Source organism: Macaca fascicularis, chromosome 9 (assembly GCF_037993035.2).
Source record: "Macaca fascicularis isolate 582-1 chromosome 9, T2T-MFA8v1.1".
In the NCBI taxonomy this organism is placed as follows: Eukaryota; Metazoa; Chordata; class Mammalia; order Primates; family Cercopithecidae; genus Macaca; species Macaca fascicularis.
This window is the reverse complement of record NC_088383.1, coordinates 101,219,594-101,244,178: the sequence shown is the minus strand read 5'-3', so window position 1 is coordinate 101,244,178 and position 24,585 is coordinate 101,219,594. Positions and strand designations below refer to the sequence as shown.

Sequence of the window (24,585 nt, the reverse complement as noted above, 5' to 3'; positions counted from 1 at the left end):
AATGGAGATGGGGTTTCACCGTGTTGGCCAGACTGGTCTCAAACTTCTGGCCTCAAGTGATCCACCCACCTTGGCCTCCCAAAGTGCTGGGATTACAGGCATGAGCCACTGTGCCCAGCCAGCACCCACTTACTTTTATTTGAAATCAAAGCAAATGGTCACTTAAAAATGTGGATGCTTGACTGGGCACGGTAGCTCACGCCTGTAATCCCAACACTTTGGGAGGCTGAGGTGAGCAGATCATGAGGTAGGAGATCAAGACCATCCTGGCTAACACGGTGAAACCCCATCTCTGCTAAAAATAAAAAAAAAAAATAGCTGGGCATGGTGGCAGGCGCCTATAGTCCCAGCTACTTGGGAGGCTGAGGCAGGAGAATGGCATGAACCCAGGAGGTGGAGCTTATAGGGAGCCGAGATTGCACCTCTGTACTACAGCCTGGGCAACGGAGCAAGACTCTATCTCAAAAAAAAAAAAAGTGGATACTTGGCCAGATGCAATGGCTCACGCCTGTAATCCCAGCACTTTGGGAGGCTGTTGGACAGATCACTTGAGGTCAGGAGTTCAAGACGAGCCTAGCCAACATGGCAAAACGCCGTCTCTACTAAAAATACAAAAATTACCCAGCGTGTTGGCTTGTACCTGTAATCCCAGCTACTCAGGAGGCTAAGGCAGGAGAATCACTTGAACCCAGGAGGCAGAGGTTGCAGTGAACCGAGATCGAGCCACTGCACTCCAGTGTGGACGACAGAGTGAAACTCTATCTCAAAAAATATATATGGATACTTAAGAGTCTTGGAGTGAAGTATATTGTCATTTAGTGTGCTGTTCTGGGCTACTTCATATGGAAATGTTAGTAAAATATTGTTTGATTACTTTTTCAGATAACACTGAAGTTGCATATTTAAAGACACTTACCAAGGAAGATATCATCAAATTCTACAAGGTAAGTCAAATTCATATATTTAGATTTTGACTCATAAGAAAGTATTGTAGGGCTGGGTATGGTGGCCTACACCTGTAATCCCAGCACTTTGGGAGGCCAAGGCGGAAGGATCACTTAAGGTCAGGAGTTAAAGACGAGCCTGGCCAACATGGTGAAACCCCATTTATACTAAAAATACAAAAATTAGCTGGGCGTGGTGGCATACGCCTGTAATCCCAGCTACTCAGGAGGCTGAAGCATGAGAATCGCTTGAACCTGGGAGGCAGAGGTTGCAGTGAGTGGAGATCGCTCTACTGCACTCCAGCCTGGGTGACAGAGCGAAACTGTGCCTCAAAAAAACCAAAACACCTATTGTATGTGCTATATTGTGTGTTGCTGCTTTGAAGCCATTCAGGCTCGATTTATGAAGGTGTTTTTGTGGATTTAAGTTTTTTGACATAAACACTTAATGACTTTTAGAATAAAGACAGTTTTTATTGAACCAAGTACTGTTTTCCTCTCCCTCTAAACCAAGTTTGCCGAACCTGCAGCCTGTGGGCCACGTGCAGCCCACATTATGAGATGTTTTGCAAAATTTTTTTTTTGTTTTAGCTTATCAGCTATTGTTAGTGTATTTTACGTGTGGCCCATGACAATTCTCCCAGTGTGGCCCAAGGAAGTCAAAAGATTGACCCATGCTCTAAACCAAGGACTGTGACAGCCCTTCCTGACTTCCAAATCTACCTTTTTAGGCACACTTTCAGTTTCTTCTCTCTGTTCTCCACCCTACTCTGCAAAGAATATTGCTGAGCTTGTTTGGTGGGAAGGAAGAACAAAGAAAACAAAAGAACTTGAGAATCAGATTATTTTCCAAGCTCTGACAACTATAAATTGTCTTCACCCATTTAGGTGCCACTATGGCTGCTTTTTAAAATAAATGATTACTCACCTTTGAATCATGGTCAGAGATATAATAAGTTTTACATGCTTGTGCTCACTGAGGAAGTTTATCAAAAGGAAAGGGAGGCACCACCATTAAAGTCTTTCCAGCAAGCTTTAAGAGATTCACACCGGCTGGGCGCGGTGGCTCAGGCCTGTAATCCCAGCACTTTGGGAGGCTGAGTTGGGTGAATCATGAGGTCAGGAGTTCAAGACCAGTGTGGCCAACATAGTGAAACCCTGTATCTACTAAAAATAAAAATAAAAAATTAGCCGGGCGTGGTGGTGGGTGCCTGTAATCCTAGCTACTCAGGAGACTGAGGCAGGAGAATTGCTTGAATCTGGCAGGCAGAGGTTGCAGCGAGCTGAGATCGCACCACTGCACACCAGCCTGGGCGACAGTGCGAGACTCTGTCTCAAAAAAAAAACAAAACAAAGAGGTTCACACCATCTAAATCTTCCCCTCTATAAAAATTCTTAAGAAGGACAGCAAGATTTCCATTAAGTAGGTATATTAATGTGTAATAAGTATGCTAAATGCAAAAATTCAAAATGTATGCTGCAATGGAATTGTACCTAAAGTGTTACATATATTTTTTGTAATATATTGGGGCCTCTAGTTTGTATAAAATACTGTTATGCCTGTTTTTCACAATAAGGAGCAAAATTATACTCTGTGATTACTATGGTACCTTAGAATTGTCCCTTAATGTTCTAGCCATTTCTGGTTTGTCATTAGGTTGTTTGGTCAGGGACTTGTCCCGCCCTGTGCCCACATCCTTTTAGAGAGATACTCTACTTTACGGTATTTTTTTCTAGGGATGTATTATAGCTACCAGCACAGGAGTCAGTGCTTACAGTTCTCATTAAAATGACTTTGTGAAGTTAGTGGTACAATGAGGCTTGATCACATTTTTTCCTATACTAGGGTTTCTAATGTTTATGTAATTCACCACTCCTAGTGCTGAGTGAGAGGATAAGGAAAAAGTAACCATCTTTGACCAAAAGGTGCTGATTAGTTTCTTTGAGGAAAATGGTGATTTTGTATCATCCATGAGTTGGTTACACCTCTCCCCGCAACTCTTCTGCAAAAATATTTAGGCTGTTTGCAAACAAGTATTAACATAGCTGGTATCACTTTAACAATAAGAAAAGGAGATTATAGTTTCAGAATTGAGCAGCAAAAGCCGGTATTTTGAATGCATCTTTTGCAGCAATGAGATTTCACCCATTGTGGCTACGAAAATGAATGGCTAGACAAGGTATTTCCTTTACGTCATGGCTCCCTTTGCATTGTATAGAGGAAGAGAAGAGTCTCATCTAAATTACTCTTGTTATTCTGCGATAATAGCCTGTAGTCCCAGCTGCTGGGGAGGCTGAGACAGAAAGATCACTAGAGCCCAGGAGTTCAAGACCAACCTTGGAAACATAGCTAGACCCTGCTTCAAAAAAAAGAGAGAAGGGCTGGGTGCGGTAGCTCATGCCTGTAATCCCAGCACTTTGGGAGGCGGAGGTGGGTGGATCACGAGGTCAGGAGTTCAAGACCAACCTGACCAACATGGTGAAACCCCATCTCTACTAAAAATACAAAATTAGCCGGGCATGGTGATGCACGCCTTTAATCCCAGCTACTCAGGAGCCTGAGGCAGGAGAATCGCTTGAACCCAGAAGGCAGAGGTTGCAGTGAGCCAAGATTGCACCACTGCACTCCAGCCTAGGCGACAGAGTGAGATTTCGTCTCAAAAACAAACAAACAAACAAAAAACAGAGTATTTATAACCAGGCTTCAGCTAAGTTTAGGATAGCATTTCCCTAGCTGTGTTCCATGGTATGCAAGACATTAATAGGGGTACCTAGGAAAAGGATTTCATGATCATACAAGTTTGGGAAAGACGATTCCCATTCTTAGAGAATCACAGAGTGTGTTGGTATTGTAGAAATTGTAAGAAGTCCCACAGTAAAGACTTTAGCCTGCATTTATTTAATTTTGACTAACATTTTCTAAACTGATTTCACCATGCATCCTTTTTTACACAAAACACCTATAAATATCTCCTGGGACTGTAGCGTTCCTTAGAACATATTAATAGTTTGCAAGAAGGTGCAGTTGTTTGTTTTTAGAAAAATGAGGATTTTCCAGAGTTGGTCAGAAAATTGGGAACAATCTGAAACTGGAGAGGGTATTCTGCTGTCTGCTGATGTGGGTAGACAAGCGGGTAATGAAGGTTTGGGTGACAGGAGATGGAGGAGAGATCTTTGAAAGCAAACTTTTTACTCCAGTAAGATGAAGTTCTTAGATGAGGTACTACATGTTAATAGAGGCAGACCTGGGCTGAGCTCCTGGAAAAGAGGCTGGAGAGGTCAGAGCAGGCCTGTGAGAATCTGGGCTGTTTTGCCTGCTGGCGGGGAGTAGAGCCGGGAGCCATGGGCAGGTTTGCTGTGCAACATCAACAGGGCTTCCTTGCACACAGGACCAGGCTTATTAGTAACTGCTCAGTTACTAGTAACTGATTAGCAACTGCTCAGTTACTAGTAACTGCTCAGTTACTAGTAACTGATTAGCAACTGCTCAGTTACTAGTAACTAAATTAGCAACTGCTCAGTTACTAATAACTAATAACAGTTATTAGGAAGTATTGAGTGGATTTGGTTTGGCTGATGATTTCTCCACTCTAAGGATATGAAACGTTGCTTATGGCTAAGACATCAGAGGAACTTTGTCACAATTTGTACCCCATTAGAAAAGACAGTAAAAGTCTGCTGTTAAGGGAAAGGTTGGGACATACTTCCCCACAGGATCCACCTGCCAACCTAGCACTGCTGGCGTTCATGGTAGTAACTAAGGGGAATCCCTCCAAGCAGCATGGTGGAATGGAGAGAGCAAGCAGACTCTAGCTTCTGACACCATCATCTATGAACTGTGTGACCCATGTAATTCATGTAAGGTGCTGTGTCTTAGAGCCTCTAAAGTAAGAATCATCATGATGCTTAGTTCACAGAGAATTAAGTGAGCTGACATAGGAGAGTGCCTGATATAATGCAGGACTCAGTAATTGTTAGTTTCCTTTCTCTTTTGGTAGATGAACCACAGTTTACAAGCAGAATCTGAGAAGGTTCTTAGAGGAGCAGGCGTTGTGCTTGTCCCTGTCTTAAGCTCAGACCATTGTCTCTGTAGACACTAAAGATCACCAGGTACAGCCCTGCACAGCCCAGCCCAGTGAGTACTAAGCTAGGGTGTGAATCCTAGCTCAGGCACTTATCAGCTGTAGGAGTTTGAGCAATTTTTTAATCTCCTTGGATTCAGTTTTCTCATCTATAAAATTGGGTTAAGAATAATTATTTCCTTAGAGTAAGAAAAGGAAAGGGAAAAAAAAAAGAATAATTCTTGCCTGCCTTGCTAAGTATTTGTAGAGCTTAAATAAAATAACATAAGTGAGGAGAAAGAAAGGGAAGTATCTTTTCTTTCTCTTTTCTTTTCTTTTCTTTTTTTTTTTTTTTTTTTGAGACAGAGTCTTGCTCTGTCACCCAGGCTAGAGTGCAGTGGCGTGATCTTGGCTCACCGCACATGGCATACTTTGCCTCCTGGTGTCAGGCAATCCTCCCACCTCAGCCTCCCAAGTATCTGGGATTACAAGCATGTACCACCACATCTGGCTAATTGTTGTATTTTTGGTAAAGACAGGGTTTCACTATGTTGGCCAAGCTGGTCTCGAACTCCTGACCTCAAGTGATCCACCTGCCTCGGCCTCCCAAAGTGCTGGGATTACAGGCATGAGCCACCGCACCCGGCCAGGAAGGGAAGCATCTTTTCTATATTTGACTGCGTGATAGCTGAGTCTTCATAGTCATCAGAGAACACCTCAATGTAAGTTCTTTAGTGGAGCAAAAGGGTGACCCTGCTCTTCTTTCTGCCTAGGAAATGTTGGCAGTAGATGCCCCAAGGAGACATAAGGTATCCGTCCATGTTCTTGCCAGGGAAATGGATTCTTGTAAGTATTAAATATTGCCTTTTTAGGCTCATGTTGAGCCATCTGATGGTTGGCCTTTGTCATAGCTACATGCCTTATAGAACACCAGAAAGTAAAAGAGGTAGAGAACGGAAACTGGAGATAATGCCTGCAGATAATAAGGGGAAAAGAGAAATGAGGCAGTGAAGGAGAGAGCCAGTACCAGGTGACAGAATGCTGAGCTAGCCACAGTATCACAGGAAAACACAGAGGCTTGCTGTTGGGATGTCTCCAAAGAGGCTGCATGAACCACTGCATGTGGGTAGTATGGGTAAGCAAGCTAACTTCCCAGTCCTTCTTGCCTCCTGGCTTTTACTGGCCAAAGTTTGTCCTGTGGCCATTAACTCCCCTGGCTTTCTGGGCAGTTTTACTAGGTCCTTCTGGGTGGCCAGAAAGTCACATTAGACCTGGGCACTAAAACTGCTGTGGCCAAAGTTTTATGACCTCAGGAATATCATGAGCCATCATTGGGTGGCTCTGGATAGAAGGCAGGACAGGTACTTAAGCAGGCAACCTTGAGAGGATCTGAGAAGCACATGAACGGGGCCTGGTGCAGTGTTTTTAATTAACTGAGTCTGGTTTAGATTTTTTTAGTTGTTCTTGTGTGATAGTATCAGTAAGTACAAAGTATTAAACCTTTTATTTCTTATAGGTCCTGTTGTTGGAGAGTTCCCATGTCAAAATGATATAAATTTGTCACAAGCACCAGCCTTGCCACAAGTAAGAAATATAAATGTTATGTTAGATTGTACTGACAGAGGACTTTCTATTTAAAAGAAACAGCTTGTTGTTTTGTTGTTGTTGTTGTTATTGTTTTGAGATGAAGTCTCACTCAGTCACCCAGGCTGGAATGCAGTGGTGCGATCTCAGCTCACTGCAACCTCCACCTCTCGGGTTCAAGCGATTCTCCTGCCTCAGCCTCTTGAGTAGCTGGGATTACAGGCATGTGCCACCATGCCCAGCTAGTTTTTGTGTTTTTAGTAGAGGCGGGGTTTCACCATGTTGGCCAGGCTGGTCTTGCACTGCTGACCTCAAGTGATGATCCACCCGCCTCGGCCTCCCAGAGTGCTGGGATTACAGGCACGAGACACCGTGCCCGGCCGGAAGAGGCTTGTTCATCGGGACACTGATGAACTAAAAGTTTCAGGTCACCAGGTGTTGGAGCTTCTACTTTAGTTCTTCCCTGAACATCTAGTCACTCAGCCTCTACCCTTGTCTGCCTTTGCCTCCTGTTGGAACAGTTGTGTTATTTTACAATGTATCATCTCTGGCTACATCTGTTCCCAGCACTGAATATTGGAGAGGACTTCTTAGTCTCTCCCATGTTACCTGCATATGTTAATCATCTAGAAAGATTGACATTCACTTGCAAGAGGAGGAAACTGGCAGTGTAACTAGGCTCTTTGTGGGTGGGCACATCAGCCTCTGCTACTCTGCTGAAGCCTTGATGCTAGGCCTCTAAGTCCCTGGTGAACCAGCCCTTGTTTGCCCAGAGGAAAACCAAAAGGACTAAGGACACTTACCATAGGTTTGTACAGACCAACTCATGACCCTCCGGACCTACTGATCCAGAAGAAAAGGTCAGCAGATCGTGATACATGGGTTATTAAGTTATTAGAACTGAGGTGTGCTCCCAGTGTCCCCCAGAAAAGTCGATGTCCTTATTCTGATGTTTAGGTTAAATACACTAAAAGGAAACTTTTTTCTTTGCAGCCTGAAGTGATTCAGAACATGACCGAATTCAAGCGTGGTTTGCCACTGTTTCCCCTTGTGAAACCACATATTAACTTCATGGCTGCAAAACTCTGAAGATTCCCCATGCGTGGGAAAGTGCAAGTGGATGCATTCCTGAGTCTTCCAGAGCCTAGGAAGATCATCTTGGCCACTTTAATAGTTTCTGATTCATTATTAGAGAAACAAACTGAAAAGTTGTCAAATGTCATTATGTAGAAATATTATAAATCCAAAGTAATTAAATTACAAAATCTTATAGATGTAGAATATTTTTTAAATACATGCCTCTTAAATATTTTAAAATTTTTCTTTTCATTACTGAGAGAAATTTCCCCTATATAACAATGCTTAAAATGAATGATATTCCTGTAGAATCTTCCTTCCCTATTCTGTAAAATAGTCACTTGTCCGAAGAAAGTAAAAGTTAGTTCTTTTCTAAAAGCCTCCTAGGTTGACATAGAAGGCTTCACAACATTTAGAAAGTAATACCTTTTTAAAAATTGATCCTCAAATTTGCTTTCTACTTGATGGTTTCATGTAAATCAGTGGAAAACATTACATTTGGCAGATGATAAAGCAATGTAATCTTCTTTTACTAGTGAAATTGCTGGTTATATAAGGCATGGTTTTAATCTTTTTATAAAATTTGAACATGTTTTTTATTCCAACTAGTAAAATGCTAGAAAACCCTACTTATTTACAATGCTAGAAATACAGACTTACCTTACATCAATTTTGTCCTAAACCGAATTTCTCAGGATTACTGTGGTTTCTTTCATTCTGGTTGAATTATATTGACCTTCTTCTTCATAGTTGGTTTGCAGTGTTCCATGAGTTTTACTTTTCCTCATCAACATACTGCTTTAACACAACATATTTATTTAACACATACAAATAGGGTCAATTTCAGATCCTACTGAGTGTGTGACATGCTTTTCCAACATCAGCTTTTTGTAACCACCTGTATAACTTTTTATTACAGTGAAATTGCAGTCAGTATGTGAACCAAAATATCTTGCCCCTTTATGAATTTAAAAGGCAGCAAATACAAAGTCACCTTTTTGGAAATATAAAAAATAAAGCCTTGCATTCTTATATAGCAGGTCTTCATAAGACTCTAAAATTCCTTGTTGCTACCAGTCTAATCTTGCCTTAAATGTTATTTTTTTGAATATATAAATATAAACACATACACAGATGATGACTGGAGTGGACTTTTAAAAAAATATTTTTTTCATGAGATACTATTTTAGGTGAAATTGTTACTGTAGATTTAACAGCTGTTTTGAAATATTTACTGTTATTAAAACTTGCTTCAAGAGAAATTGTGAATATATTTCCATATACAAGCACTAGTAACAGTAAGTGGCCCTGTCATCCACTAACTCAGGCACAGTAAAGAATGGCATTTTCAAAGGACATTTTACCTCCCCATATGATTTGATTGGCTAGGACTTTCTTCTGTAGAGTCGTATCTTTTCACATCTTAAGTTTTTACATTTGCCATTTTCCAAATCTCAATTTGGGGCAAGAACGACATAGTCACAACTATGGGCCTGCTTTCAAAAGCGGGGCTCCATTTCTACTGTCAGATCAGTGTGGTGCTGTGACCATGTTTTTATCCCTACTTCCAAGAATCTCCTTGTATGAAGCCTGTCTTTGTCCATCAGAAGGTGTGTGAAATCACTTCCTTCTGGTTTTATGAATTTGTAGACTATGCAGCTTTTCATTAAACTGCAAGTATATACAAGACAGATCTAAAATTAGGCCTGAGTGTTCCAATCCACCACTGTACTAGTAAATAAAAATCCACCTACCTTTTATGTGGAAAATTATGTGCTATTGAGTAACTTTTAGCTCTTTTTAAAAAGTGGGTGAAATTTAAGTGTCTTTTTTTATGAGAATGACACATGAAGAGATCTGAGAGCAATCTCATGTAGTCTTCCATGAACCTGCAATTGTTGTTTAGTACGCGTCAGCATTTTCCAGTTTCCAGGTTGGATCTAGAGCTGCTGTTGATCACTCAGGCATACTAATGGATTCATTTAGATGGGTCCAAGCTGCAGTCCATGAGCAATAACAGACTACCCCATATACTGCAGTTTACTCAGTGCTTAGTAAATGAGATTTGTGGAACTAAGTTATTGGTTACCTGAGGCTTCTTAAGAAAGTCTTCTTTTTTGACCAGTTGATGTGAAAGAGGGAGCATGTGACACAGCCAGTATGGTGGAGTGCTAGGGTTATCCTGTTTACAATAAATTGCCTGAATTTCACCTCTGGAGTCTGCATTTGTATTATTTTTCCAGTTTTAGTGAAATAGTACAGTGGCCAGTTTTCAGCCTACCTCTCAACATCTCAGTTTGACCAGATTTCTTGCTTTCATTGTTCATAATGCAGAAAGCAGTGAATTATATTAACATTTTTAAAGTGTTTCTGAGTAACAATGATTTTTGTCAAATAGAAGACTCAATTTCACAACCTTAAGAATAGATCACTTTTGTAAAACAAGAATCTCAGTATTTGATGTTGGATTCCTTGCTGTGAGTGTTGTCACTGACTCCAAACCCAGAAAGATTTGTTCCTACCCTTACAGGGACAAAAATAAAACGGATAGAAAAACAAAAGATTTCTCTCCTCTACAATGAGTCCTTACATCTTCTTGCCACATCTCCAGCTGCAGGTGAGGCAGATATCTTGTTCAATCTCTGTCGTCTTGATCCCTGTAAAAATAATTTTTCTATTCATGTAGTGGCCAGCTGGCTCAGGCAGGCATTTCAAGAGGAAATCTGCTTGTTCCTCACTTTCCAGCCTAGGACAGTGGTCCAGCCCGTGCAGTCAGCATTGTGCTCAGGGATGATGCGGCAGCCCCACACAGAGGTCAAGAGCAACCCCAGGATTTATGAGTTGGGACAGTTGTGCTCTCATTCTCGGGGGACTCAGCTGGTTCCCCTGTTGCTTTTTTGTTTTTTTGTTTCGTTTTGTTTTTTTGAGACAGAGTCTCGCTCTGTCAGCCAGGCTAGAGTGCAGTGGTGCGATCTCGGCTCACTGCAACCCCCGCCTCCCAGGTCCCAGTGATTCTCCTGCCTCAGCCTCTGCGGTAGGTAGGATTACCGTGCACACCGCTTTGCTCGGCTACTTGTTTGTATTTTTAGTAGAGATGGGGTTTGCCATGTTGGCCAGGCTGGTCTCAAATTCCTGACCTCAGATGATCCACCTGCCTTGGCCTCCTAAAGTGCTGGGATTACAGGCATGAGCCACAGGCATGCACCCAGACACTTTTTTAAAGACAGGCTCTCTGTCACCCAGGCTGAAGTGTAGTGGTGTGATCATAGCTCACTGCAGCCTCAAACTCCTGAGCTCATGCAACCTCCCAAGTAGCTAGGACTACAGATGTGCACCCCCACACCAACATTATTTTACTTTTCTTTTTTGTAGAGACAGGGTTTCTCTCTGTTGGCCAGGCTGGTCTTGCACTCCTGGCCTCAAGCAATCCTCCTGCCTCAGCCTCCCAAAAAACGGAGATTACAGGCATGAGCCACTGTACCCAGCCCACAGTCTTTCAACGGGGAGGCTAGTGATAAAAATTTTCATCATCCCAGATTTTCAGAGGTGGAAATAGGCTGAGAAAGGCTGAATAGTTTGCACGGGATCATCCAGGAAGCAGATTCAAACCTCCGCTCAGCTCTTTAGAGTGTAGATCTCATTATTCCATGTGGATTTCCTGTAATAATAGCTTCCAAGCCAATGAATGTCCTTGTGAAACAGAAAGACAGTTGCTTTTACATGTGTATATAACTTGACCTTTTTCCCATGTACCATCTTACTTGATCTCTTAACCTTGCCTACTTTGGAGGGCATGAAACCAGATCTCACAGTCATACCCAGTCCACTGTGCCAGGCTACTTTGAAACCAGTTATCACCCCTGCCTGCAGAATCTCCTTCCCTTCCTTTTGGGGGTAATCCAGGCCTTAAACCAGTGTAAGCTCTTTTTCCTATTGCCCTGGAGTGATAGAGAGTTTCTGGGATCTTTCAAGAAGTTTGGAAGAGGCCAGGCGTGGTGGCTCACACTTGTAATCCCAGCACTTTGGGAGGCTGAGGAGGGTGGATCACTTGAGGTCAGGAGTTCAAGACCAGCCTGGCCAACATGGTGAAACCCCATCTCTGCTAAAAATACAAAGTTAGCCGGGCGTGGTGGCACATGCCTATACTCCCAGCTACTCGGGAGGCTGCGGCAAGAGAATTGCTTGGATCTGGAAGGTGGAGGTTGCAGTGAGCCGAGATCGTGGCACTGCACTCCAGCCTGGGCGACAGAGTGAGACTCTGTCTAAAAAAAAAAAAAAAAAAAAAAAGTTTGGAAGAGGAGTATGAGGAAGAGTCATGTTCACCTGTGACACCACCAGAGACAGCCACTGCTTGCATGGTGTTTCTCTGCAGTCTTCTTCCTGTGCATATAGGAAGGGGTCACATACTCAGTGTTGGAACTCTTCCCCTCAGTAGCCTATTTGTACTGAGCATTTTCCACATGATACCCTTGAAAAAAGTATGTCTTTTCTTGTTGTTGTTGTATGTTGTATGTTGTTGGTGGTGGCTCTTTGGTATCATACTGTATTGTTTGTTTATTGAGTCTTCCGGGGGGGTTTTAGGGTGTTTTCAAGTTTTGATCTGTGATAAACTTTCTTGTGCTGAGTATGTGTGTGGTTTTCTGATTATTGCCTTAAATTGCCGGGTTATGGAATGTGAATATGTTATTTAACTTTATATATTGAAAAATGTTTACAGAAAAGTTGTTGAAATAGTCCAGTGAATTCCCAGATACCCTTCACCCTGTATTGACCAATTTTGTTTGTTTCATATCCTGTCTGTTCTCTCTCTTATGTGTGTATGTGTGCTTGCGCGCGTATGTGTTTTGCCAAATCATTTGAGAGTAAGTTGCAGATGTTATGACTCCTCACCCCTAAATACTGCATCAAGTGTCTTCTAATAACAAGGTCAGTATGTGATAAGGAATTTTCCCTCACTCAGAGGGAAGTCTGGCCTTTGTCTTCTTTCTCTTTGTTATAGACAACTATATACCAGTAAATCTGACAACTTAGATGAGATGGACACATTACTTGAAAGACACAAATTGCCAAAACAGACATGAAAAGAAATAGGTGATTTGAATATTCCCTTACCTGTTAAAGAAATTGAATCATAATTGACACCCTTCCCATAATGAAACTTCCAGACCCACATGGCTTCACTAATGAATTCTATTCAACATTTAAGGAAGGAATTATACCAATCTTACATAACATTTTAGAAAACAGGGAAGGCCTTCCCAACTCACTTGACAAGGCTAGATTACCCCTATTCCAACTCAAAGATATTTCAAGAAAAGAAAGCTCCAAGCCCTTAAAAACAATCCCAAAAGTCCTTAACAAAATATTAGCAATTTGAATCCAGCAGTATATAAAAATGAATTTTTTATACAATTGATTTTCAAATATTACACCAACCTTACATGATGACCAAGTGGAATTTTCCCAGGAATTCAAGATTGATATATTATTTGAAAATTAGGGTTGGAGGCCGGGCGCGGTGGCTCAAGCCTGTAATCCCAGCACTTTGGGAGGCCGAGGCGGGCGGATCACAAGGTCAGGAGATCGAGACCACAGTGAAACCCCGTCTCTACTAAAAATACAAAAAATTAGCCGGGTGCGGTGGCGGGCGCCTGTAGTCCCAGCTACTCAGGAGGCTGAGGCAGGAGAATGGCGTGAACCCAGGAGGCGGAGCTTGCAGTGAGCCGAGATCGCGCCACTGCACTCCAGCCTGGGCAACAGCGTGAGAAAAAAAAAAAAAAGAAAATTAGGGTTGGGTGCAGTGGCTCACGCCTGTAATCTCAGCACTTTGGGAGGCCAAGGTGGGCGAATCACAAGGTCAGGAGTTCAAGACTAGCCTGGCCAACATGGTGAAACCCCATCTCTACTAAAAAAATACAAAAATTAGCCGGGCATGGTGTTGTGTGCCTGTAATCCCAGCTAGTTGGGAGGCTGAGACGGGAGAATTGCTTGAACCTGGGAGGCGGAGGTTGCAGTGAGCCAAGATGGCGCCACTGCACTCCAGCCTGGCTGACAGAGCAAGACTCCATCTCAAAAAAAGAAAAGAAAAAAAAAAGAAAATCAGGCAGGGTCTGATGGCTCACACCTGTCCAGCACTTTGGGAAGCCAAGGCCAGCGGATCACCTGAGGTCAGGAGTTTGAGACCAGCCTGGCCAACGTGGTAAAACCCTGTCTATACTAAAAATTCAAAAATTAGCTGGGCACGGTGGCACACACCAGAAATCCCAGGTACTCGGGAGGCTGAGGCAGGAGAATCGCCTGAACCCAGGAGGTGGAGGTTGCAGTGAGCTGAGATCGCACCACCGCACTCCAGCCTGGGCAACAGAGCAAGACTTAGTCTCAGAAAAAAAGAAAAGAAAAGAAAAAGTCAATTAGTGTTATTTACCATGGTAACAGAAATAAGAAAACACATTATGGACTATTTCAATAGATACCATAAGCATTTTACAAAGTTCATGATAAAAGCTTAAAGAGTAAAAGGTAACTTTCTCAATGTAATAAAGGGAATTTACAAAATATCTCCAGGTAACTTTTTCTTTCCTTTTTTTGAGACAGAGTCTCATCGCCCAGGCTGGAGTGCACTGGTACAATCTTGGCTCACTGCAACCTCCACCTCCCAGGTTCAAGCGATTCTCCTGCCTCAGCCTCCCAAGTCTCTGGGATTATAGGTGCCTGTCAGCATGCCCGGCTAATTTCTGTATTTTTAGTAGAGACGGGTTTCACCATGTTGGCCAGGATGGTCTCGAACTCCTGACCTCAGGTGATTCACCTGCCTCAGCCTCCCAAAGTGCTGGGATTACAGGCATGAGCCACCACGCCTGGCCTACAGGTAATATTTAATGATAAAATGTTGAACACTTTCCCCCTTAGATCTGCACCAAGACACCACTTCCCTTCAAACTTGTATTTGAGGTCCTAGTCAGTGCAGTAAGGCATAAATATTGGAAAGGATGAAGTAAAACTGTTCACGGACTACATGATCACATACGTAGAGAATACTAAAAATGCTACCACTAATAACAAGATTGCAGGATACAACTCAACATTAACAAGTCAATTATCTATACACTAGGAACAAAATTAAAATAGAATTTTCAATCACATCAAAATATAAGGAATTTAGGGGTAAAGTTCTACAAGTGTGTAAAACCTGTACACTGAAAACTTCAAAGCATTGCTAAGAGAAAAATTTAAAGATCCAAAAGGATGTTTGCTCATATTTACGGATTGGAAGGTGATGGACGGGAGGAAAAATATTTCTCACTTGTCTTGGGATCATAACTGAGGTCCTGTGATACTGTAATAAGATATACCAGGCACCGGGGCTCATGCCTTTAATCCTAGCACTTTGAGAGGCCGAGGTGGGAGGATCAGTTGAAGCCAAGAATTTGAGACCGGCCTGGGCAACATAGCAAGACCCCCAACCCCATCACTACAAAAAATAAAATAAAATTTAGCCAGGCCTGGTGGTGCAAACCTGTAGTCCTAGCTAATTGGGAGGCTGAAGCAGGAGGATCCCTTGAACCCAGGAATTCAAGGTTAAAGTGAGCTGTGATCACACCACTGCACTCTAGCCTGGATGACAGAGCAAGACCCTGTCTCAAAAATAAAATCAACAGGGCACGTTGGCTCATGCCTGTAATCTCAACACTGGGAGGCTAAGGTGGTTGAACTGCTTGAGTCCAGGAGTTTGAGACCAGCCTGGGCAACATGGTGAAACCCCATGTCTACAAAAAATACAAAAATTAGTTGGGTGTGGTCGTGCGTGCTTGTAGTCCCATCTACTTGGGAGGCTGAGGTGGGAGAATCGCTTGAGCCCACAAGGTCAAGGCTACAGGGAGCCATGATTGTACCACTGCACTCCAGCCTGGGTGACAGAGCAAGACCCTATCTCAAAAATAAGTAAAATGTACGTGGACATGAAAAGCATCCTGAATAGCTAAGTTAATTTTGAAAATAAAGAACAAAGTTACCCATCATGATAGCAAAGCTTATAGAAAACTGCAGTAATCAAGACAGTGTGGTATTGGCCTAAAAACAGTCATACAGATAAAGGAAATAGAATTGAGAGTCCACACATCGATTTCAGTTGTTTTTGACAAAAGTGTCATGGTAATTCAATGAATGAAAAATGGTCTTTCAACAAATCATTCAAGAATAACGAGATGGGCTGGGCACAGTGGCTCACGCCTGTAATCCCAGCACTGGGAGGCCGATGCAGGCACATCACCTGAAGTCAGGAGTTTGAGACCAGCTTGACCAACATGGCAAAACCCCACCTCTACTAAAAAATACAAAAATTAGCCAGGTGTGGTGGGGGCACCTGTAATCCCAGCAACTCGGGAGGCTGAGGCAGGAGAATCACTTGAACCAAGGAGGTGGAGGTTGCAGTGAGCTGAGATTGTGAGACTGCACTCCATCCTGGGCAATAGAGTGAGACTCTGTCACAAAAAATAAATAACTGGATGTCCTTTAGGTAAACAATTTAACCTTAACCCTTACTTCACAGTGTGTATAAAATTAACACAAAAAGGGTCAGGCTCAGTGGCTCACGCCTATAATCCCAGCACTTTGGGAGGCTGAAGCAGGTGAATCACCTGAGGTCAGGAGTTTGAGACCAGCCTGGCCAACATGGTGAAACCTCGCCGCTACTAAAAATACAAAAATTAATTGGGCATGGGCCAGGCATAGTGGCTCATGCCTGTAATCCCAGCACTTTGGGAGGCCACGGTGGGCGGATCATGAGGTCAGGAGTTTGAGACCAGCCTGGCCAATATGGTGAAACCCCATCTCTACTAAAAATACAAAAAAAAATTAGCCGGGCGTGTTGGCACGTGCCTGTAATCCCAGCTACTCGGGAGGCTGAAGCAGGAGAATCACTTGAACCCGGGAGGTGGAGGTTGCAGTGAGCCGAGATCGTGCCACTGACTCCAGCCTGGGCAACAGAGCGAGACTCCGTCTCAAGAAAAAAAAAAAAAAATTTGCCACACGTAGTGGCACACGCCTATAATCTCAGTTATGTGGGAAGTCTGAGGCAGGAAAATTGCTTAAATCCAGGAGGCAGAGGTTGCAGTGAGCCAAGATCGCTCCATTGCACTCCAGCCTGGGCAACAGAGTGAGACTCCATCTCCAAAATAATAAAATATTTGGAAAATAAATAATAATAAAAAAATTAAATTAACACAAAAAGGACTACAGCCAGGCGCAGCGACTCACACCTGTAATCCCAGTACTTTGGGAGGCTGAGGTGGGAGGATTGCTTGAGCCAGCCTGGGCAACATAATGTGACCCCATCTCTATAAAAAATTAGCCAGGTGTGGTGGCGCGTGTCTGAGGTCCCAGTTACTGGAGAGGCTGAGGTGGATCTCTTGAGCCCAGGTTGTACTCCAGCCTGGGTGACAGCAAGACCGTCTCAAAAAATAAGTAAATATTACTACAGATTTAAATAAAAACTAAAACTATAAAACTACAAGGAAATGGGAAATCTTTTTGGGAAAAAATTGACAAATTGAAGTTTTTTTAATTTTAAAATTGTCTTTTTTTTTTTTTTTTTTTTTGAGATGGAGTCTCACTCTGTGGCCCAGGCTGGAGTGCAGTGGCGCAATCTTGGCTCACTGCAAGCTCTGCCTCCCGGATTCACACCATTCTCCTGCCTCAGCCTCCCGAGTAGCTGGGACTACAGGTGCCTGCCGCCATACCTGGATAATTTTTTGTATTTTTAGTAGAAACCGGGTTTCACCGTGTTAGTCAAGATGGTCTTGATCTCCTGACCTCGTGATCTGCCCGCCTCAGCCTCCCAAAGTGCTGGGATTACAGGCGTGAACCACCGTGCCAGGCCAAAAATGTCTTCTCTCTTTTATATGTTTTTTCTTTGTTTGATTGGTTTTTTTGTTTTGTTGTTTTTTTTGTAAATAGAAACGGTCTTGCTCTGTCACCCAGGCTGGAATGCAGTGGTGCAATCATAGCTCACTGCAGCCTCAAACTCCTAGACTCAAGAGCTAGGCGCAGCTCAGCATCCCTGAGTAGCTGGAACTACAGGTGCACACCACCATAGCTGGCTAATTTTTAAAAATATATATTTTTTAGGCCGGGAACAGTGGCTCACGCCTGTAATCCCAGCACTTTGGGAGACCGAGGCAGGTAAATCACCTGAGGTCAGGAGTTCGAGACCACCCTGGCCAACACGGCGATTGAGACCACCATGGCCAACACAGAGAAACCCCGTCTCTACTAAAAACAACAAAAATTAGCTGGGCGTGGTGGCGGGCGCCTGTAATCCAGCTACTCGAGAGGCTGAGGCAGGAGAATCACTTGAACTCAGGAGTTGGAAGTTGCAGTGAGCCGAGATCACGCCATTGCACAACAAGAGCAAAACTCCATCTCAAAAAATATATATGTGTGTGTGTGTGTGTGTGTGTGTGTGTGTGTGTGTGTGTATTAGATACAGGGTCTCACTATGTTGCCCAAGCTGGTCTCAAACTCCTGGCCTCAAGCGATCCTCCCACCCGAGCCTTCAGAGTAACTGGGACAACCAGGGTAAGCCACTGCACCTGGATAAAATATCTTCTCTTGGCCGGGCGCGGTGGCTCACGCCTGTAATCCCAGCACTTTGGAAGGCCGAGGCGGGCGGATCACAAGGTCAGGAGATCGAGACCACGGTGAAACCCCGTCTCTACTAAAAATACAAAAAATTAGCCGGGCGCGGTTGTGGGCGCCTGTAGTCCCAGCTACTCGGGAGGCTGAGGCAGGAGAATGGCGTGAACCCGGGAGGCGGAGCTTGCAGTGAGCCGAGATCGCGCCACTGCACTCCAGCCTGGGCGACAGAGCGAGACTCCGTCTCAAAAAAAAAAAAAAAAAAAAAAAATATCTTCTCTTCAGAAGATACCATTTAAGAAAATAAGGCAGGCTGCTAACTGGGAAGATGTTTTTGCAATACATAAAGCAAACAAAGGACTTATATAAGAACATATGAGAAACTCTTGGATTATAAGACAACCCAATAGAAATCTGGTAAAAGAATAGATGCTTCACTAAAAAAGATACAGGCAGCCGTCAATATACCTTTGAAAAAATCCTCCAGGTCATTGACTATCAGGGAAACGCAAAGTAAAGCCACAGTGAAAGGCGAAACTATAATGAGAGATCAGTGACTGCCTGGAATCTGGAACTAGGACATAGGGTGAAAGGACTTGAGGAAACTTTACAATGGAAATGTTCGTTTTTTGTTTGCTTGTTTTGTTTTTTGCTTTTTGAGACAGAGTTTCACTCTTGTTGCCCAGGCTGGAGTGCAACGGTGCGATCTCGGCTCACCGCAACCTCCGCCTCCCGGGTTCAAGTGATTCTCCTGCCTCAGCTTCCCGAGTTGCTGGGATTACAGGCATGCACCACCACGCCCGGCTAATTTTGTATTTTTAGTAGAGACGGGGTTTCACCATGTTTGTCAGACTGGTCTCGAACTCCTGACTTCAGGTGATCCACCCGCCTTGGCCTCCCAAAGTGCTGGGATTACAGGCATGAGCCACAGTGCCCAGACGGAAATGTTCTTTAGCAACTAAAAAGCTGGGGGAAAAGTTATTTGGTATAAATCTATTATTTTGCTATTTTCTATTTTTAAAATCTGTTTTTATTATTTTTAAATGTTTTCTTTTGGGTTGAGTTTTTTAAATGATTTTTTTTTGTCTCCTTTGCTGGTGAAAAAAGTATTTTTTAGAAAAACAAAATGAGACCGGGCGTGGTGGCTCACGCCTGTAATCCCAGCACTTTGGGAGGCCGAGACGGGCGGATCACTTGAGGTCAGGAGTTCGAGACCAGCCTGACCAACATGGTGAAACCCCATCTCTACTAAAAATAACAAAAAATTAGCTGGGCGTTGTGGCGCATGCCTCTAATCCCAGCTACTCAGGAGGCTGAGGCAGGAGAATCACTTGAACCTGGGAGGCACAGGTTGCAGTGAGCCGAGATCACACCACTGCACTCCAGCCTGGGCAACAAGAGGGAAACTCCGTCTCAAAAAAAAAAAAAAAAAAAAAAAAAAGATACCATTCCATGCAGACTAGCATAGCTAAAATTAGATGTACTGATAATGCCAAGTGAAAGCTTCTAGCACATATTTACAAAAACAGTTTTCAAAGTTTCTGTTTCTGCTATAGAGTAGATACACTTGTTCTTTTTCCTTTTCTTTCTTTTCTTTTTTTTGTATTTTTTAGAACTGGGGTCTCACTCTGTCACCCAGGCTGGAGAGTGGTAGCACCATCATAGCTCATTGCAGCCTCGGACTCCCAGGCTCAGGCAATCCTCCTGCCTCAGCCTCCCGAGTAGCTGGGACTACAGGTGCATGCCACCACACCTGGCTAATTTGTTAATTTTTTGTAGAGACAGGAATCTCGCCATTTTGCCCAGGCTGGTCTCCAGCTCTCCTGGGCTCAAGTGATCGTCTCACCCTGGCCTCCCAAAGTGCTGGGATTACATGCATGAGCCACAGTGCCCAGTCACACTTGTTCTTTATTGTAGCAAAAGATCATATTTTCGGAAGTATTTCAGAGGAATCTTTCCACAACTATAAGGTAGTGTGAGTTAGAAATATAAAATTAGGCTGGGTGCATTGGCTCCCGCCTGTAATTCTAGCACTTTGGGAGGCCAAGGCAGGCAGATCACCTGAGGTCAGGAGTTTGAGACCAGCCTGGCCAACATGGCAAAACCCCGTCTCTACTAAAAATACAAGTTAGCCAGATATGGTGGTGCATGCCTGTAGTCCCAACTACTCGGGAGGCTGAGGCAGGAAAATTGTTTGAACCTGGGAGGCGGCTATTGCAGTGAGCCAAGATTGCACCACTGCACTCCAGCCTGAGCAACAAAGTGAGACTCCGTCTCAAGAAAAAATAAATTAAGATATGATTATGAGGACAGTGCTTCTGTCCCCCAGTCTCTGTGGGAGGATAAAATCCTAACTTCCATAATTGCCGGCTTAGTATGGCCGGGCGTGGTGGCTCACGCCTGTAATCCCAGCACTTTGGGAGGCTAAGGTAGGGGGATTGCTTGAGCTCAGGAGTTCAAGACCAGCCTGGGCAACATGGCAAGACCCTGTCTCTACTAAAAATACACAAAATTAGCCAGATAATCCTCCCACCTCAGCCTCCAGCTACTCAAAAGGCTGAGGTGGGAAGATCACTTGAGCCTAGGTTGCAGTGAGCTGAGATCATGTCACTATACTCCAGCCTGAGTGACAGAGTGACACCCTGTCTCAAAACAAACAAAAAAAAAAATGTAATTCCCAGCTTGCAGACACAGTCTATTCACATTTACACCGACCAACCCTTTGTAATGTTTCACTTGCGTTCCCTATTGCTCCTCCTTCCTACGCCCTCATGCTCCCTTTAAAACACAGGCACCTTGTGTAAATTAGAATGAAGTTCAGCTGTTTCCACTACTGTCAATAGTTACTGAATAACATCAGTTGTCACCACTTCAATTAAAGTCCAGCTTTGTTTATCTTTGACGGCCTGGATTAAATTTATAGGCGGCCATTATTTTGGACTGAGCTCCTACACTAAGCCCCAACAGACCAAACCAAAATGGAATCACTGATGCTAAAGTGCCAGACAATCAAACTGAAACTTTTTTTTTTTTTTTTTGAGACGGAGTTTCGCTCTTGTTGCCCAGGCTGGAGTGCAATGCCGCAATCTTGGCTCACGGCAACCTCTGCCTCCCGGGTTCAAGTGATTCTGCCTCAGCCTCCCAAGTAGCTGGGATTACAGGCATAAACCATCACACCTGGCCAATTTTGTATTTTTAGTAGAGATGGGGTTTCTCCATGTTAGCCAGGCTGGTCTCAAACTCCCAACCTCAGGTGATCCGCCCGCCTCGGCCTCCCAAAGTGCTAGGATTAGAGGCGTCAGCCACTCCACCCAGCCTAAATTTTTTTTTATTTTGCGACAGAATCTCACTCTGTCACCCTGGCTGGAGTGCAGTGGCACAATCTCAACTTACTGCGGCCTCTGTCTCCTGGATTCAAGCAATTCTCCTGCCTCAGCCTCCCGAGTAGCTGGGACTACAGGTGCGCACCACCACACCCGGCTAATTTTTCATATTTTTAGTAGAGATGGAGTTTTACCTTGTTGCCCAGGCTGGTCACGAACTCCTGAGGTCTGACAATCTGCCCACCTTAGCCTCTCAAAGTGCTAGGATTACAGGCGTGAGCCACCACGCCCAGCGTCCAACTGAAACTTTAAGGAAGCAGGAAAACCCCAAGTAGACCATTTTTCCTAAAAACAGGTGATTGCAGCAACCAATCAGAAGGAGCCCAGTCAGGCCAGGCACAGTTGATCACACCTGTAATCCCAACGCTTTGGGAGGCCAAGGCGAGCAGATCACTTGAGGTCAGGAGTTCGAGACCAGCCTGACCAACATGGTGAAACGCTGTCTCTACTAAAAATACAAAAGTTAGCCGGGCATGGTTGTGGGTGCCTGTAATCCCAACTACTCAGGAGGCTGAGGCAGGAGAATCACTTGAACCCAGAAGATTCAGTGCAATGAGCCAAGATCGTATCATTGCACTCCAGCCTGGGCAATAGAGCGAGAGTCCATCTCAAGAAAAAAAAAAAAAAGAGACCCAGTCAACCTGAACAGGTATCATTAAGGAAGTCCCCTTTGCTTTAACCCGTATAAGTAACCTGATGTTAACCAATCTTTTTGTGTTATTCTGTTTTCTTACTCCTGCTTTAGCTACTTTAGAAAACCAACTACTCTACCATACCCACTGGAGCACTTCGTCTGTTCTTTAGAAGAGATGCTGCCCAATTCGTGAGCCACTAACAAAAGCTAATTAGATCTTTAAACTAAATTTGTTGAAATAATGCTTTCTCATAGCCTCATAGTATGGACTCAGTATGAATGGGTTCTATATGGAATCTAAATTCAGATACTTAATTTCTGTGCAGTCTGTACACCAACTTAGCAGTATGATTGATGGTTGCTAGTTCTATGAAACTGTAGTACAGTTTGCCTGGTGTCCTAGCAGTATGTGGTTCAAGAATGCAAATTCTATCTTAAGACTTAGCCCTTCTGTATTGTCACTCCATAAATCATTTTGTAAATTAAAAAAAAAAATTTGTAAAGACAGGGTCTCACTCTGTCACCTAGGCTGGAGTGGTAATGAATGTGATCATGGCTTTCTGTAGCATTGACCTCCCAGGCTCAAGTGATCCTACCACCTCAACCTCCCAAGTAGGAAGGACTATAGGCTCACACCACCACACCGGGCTAATTTTTTCTTTTTCTATTTTTTTTTTTTTTTGGTAGAGGCAAGGTCTCGCTATGTTGCCCAGGCTGATCTCAAACTTCTGGGCTCAAGCCATCCTTCTGCCTCAGCCTCCCAAAGTGCTGAGATTACAGGTGTGAGCCATTGCACCTGGCCTATATCATTTAATGTGGGGACTCTCTTTGTCCTTAGATGACCATTTTTAAACTTATGTGACCATAAATGACCATGAATGACCATTCACAACAACAAAAATTCATTCTTGAGATAGAATACGTAAATGGATTCTTCATTTTTAAAAAAATTAGAACTCATATTTGAAATTTTAATAGAAAGCTGTAGGCCGGGCGCAGTGGGTCACGCCTGTAATCCCAGCACTTTGGGAAGCTGAGGTGGGCAGATCACTTGAGGTTGGGAGTTCAAGACCAGCCTGACAAACGTAGTGAAACCTCTTCTCTACTAAAAATACTAAAAATACAAAAAATTAGCCAGGCATGGTGGCGAATGCCTGTGATCCCAGCTACTCGGGAGGCTGAGATGGGAGAATCGCTTGAACTGAGGAGGTGGAGGTTGCAGTGAGTTGAGATTGTGCCACTGCACTCCAGCCTGGGAGACACAGCAAGACTTCATCTTAAAAAAAAAAAAAGAAAAAGAAAGAAAACAAACTATAGGCTGGGTGCAGTGGCTCATGTCTGTAATCCCAGCACTTTGGGAGGCCGAAGTGGGCAGATCACCTGAGGTCAGGAGTTCGAGACCAGCCTGGCCAACATGGTGAAACCCTGTCTCTACTAAAAATACAAAAATCAGCCAGGCATGGTGGCACATGCCTGTAATCTCAGCTATTCCAGAGGCTGAGAGAGGAGAATCACTTGAACCCAGAGATGGAGTCTACAGTGAGCCGAGATCACACCACTGCACTCCAGCCTGGGCAACAAACAGAGCGAGACGAAAGAAAGAAAGAAAGAAAGAAAGAGAGAGAGGGAAGGAAGGAAGGAGGGAAGGAGGGAAGGAGGGAAGGAAGGAAGGAAGGAAGGAAGGAAGGAAGGAAGGAAGGAAGGAAGGAAGGAAGGAAGGAAGGAAGGAAGGAAGGAAGGAGGGAAGGAAAGAGGGAGGGAAGGAAGGAAGGAAATCAAACTATAGATTTTAAAACATTTTGTCAGCTAAAATACATGCAAATTTTAAAACAAGACACATATCACTGACTAAAGATTCAATAGGCCAAAGGCTATTTTGGCCTGCCACCTTTTTTGTCAAACTATGGCCTGCCACCTTTTTTGTCAATGAAGTTTTTTGGACCACAGTTATGCCCATTCTTTTACATATGTATGCTTTCATGCTATAATGGCAGAGCTGAGTAGTTATGATACAGATACTATGATTTGCGTAGGGGTGAAAAGGGTGTGATACCTTTTGTTCCCATCATAAGAGTCAGGGCAGACACTTCTATAACAAAAGACAGGTTAACAAGAGAAAAGTGTAACAAGTTTATTTAATCATGGTTTTACATGACATGGGAACCTTCAAAATGAAGACCCAGAGATATAGAAAAAACTGTCCATTTTTATGCTTAGATGCAACGAAGAGTGGTCAGTCATGTACAACTGTGGCAAAGGGTGTGATCTAA

At 43.6% G+C, this 24,585-nt stretch overlaps 1 protein-coding gene across 4 annotated transcripts in view; it reads left to right on the top strand.

Moving 5' to 3' along the window:
- Positions 1-9,876, top strand: part of IDE (insulin degrading enzyme) — a 120,181-nt gene extending 110,305 nt beyond the window's left edge. For all 4 annotated transcript variants that reach the window (XM_005565951.4, XM_005565950.4, XM_074002210.1 and 1 more), the window contains exons 22-25: positions 883-944; positions 5,779-5,851; positions 6,522-6,589; positions 7,583-9,876. In XM_005565951.4, coding sequence (XP_005566008.3) covers positions 883-944; positions 5,779-5,851; positions 6,522-6,589; positions 7,583-7,678 — 299 coding nt within the window. In that variant the 3' untranslated portion in view covers positions 7,679-9,876. The remainder of the gene's footprint in view (positions 1-882; positions 945-5,778; positions 5,852-6,521; positions 6,590-7,582) is intronic.
- The last annotated feature ends 14,709 nt before the right edge of the window (positions 9,877-24,585 follow it).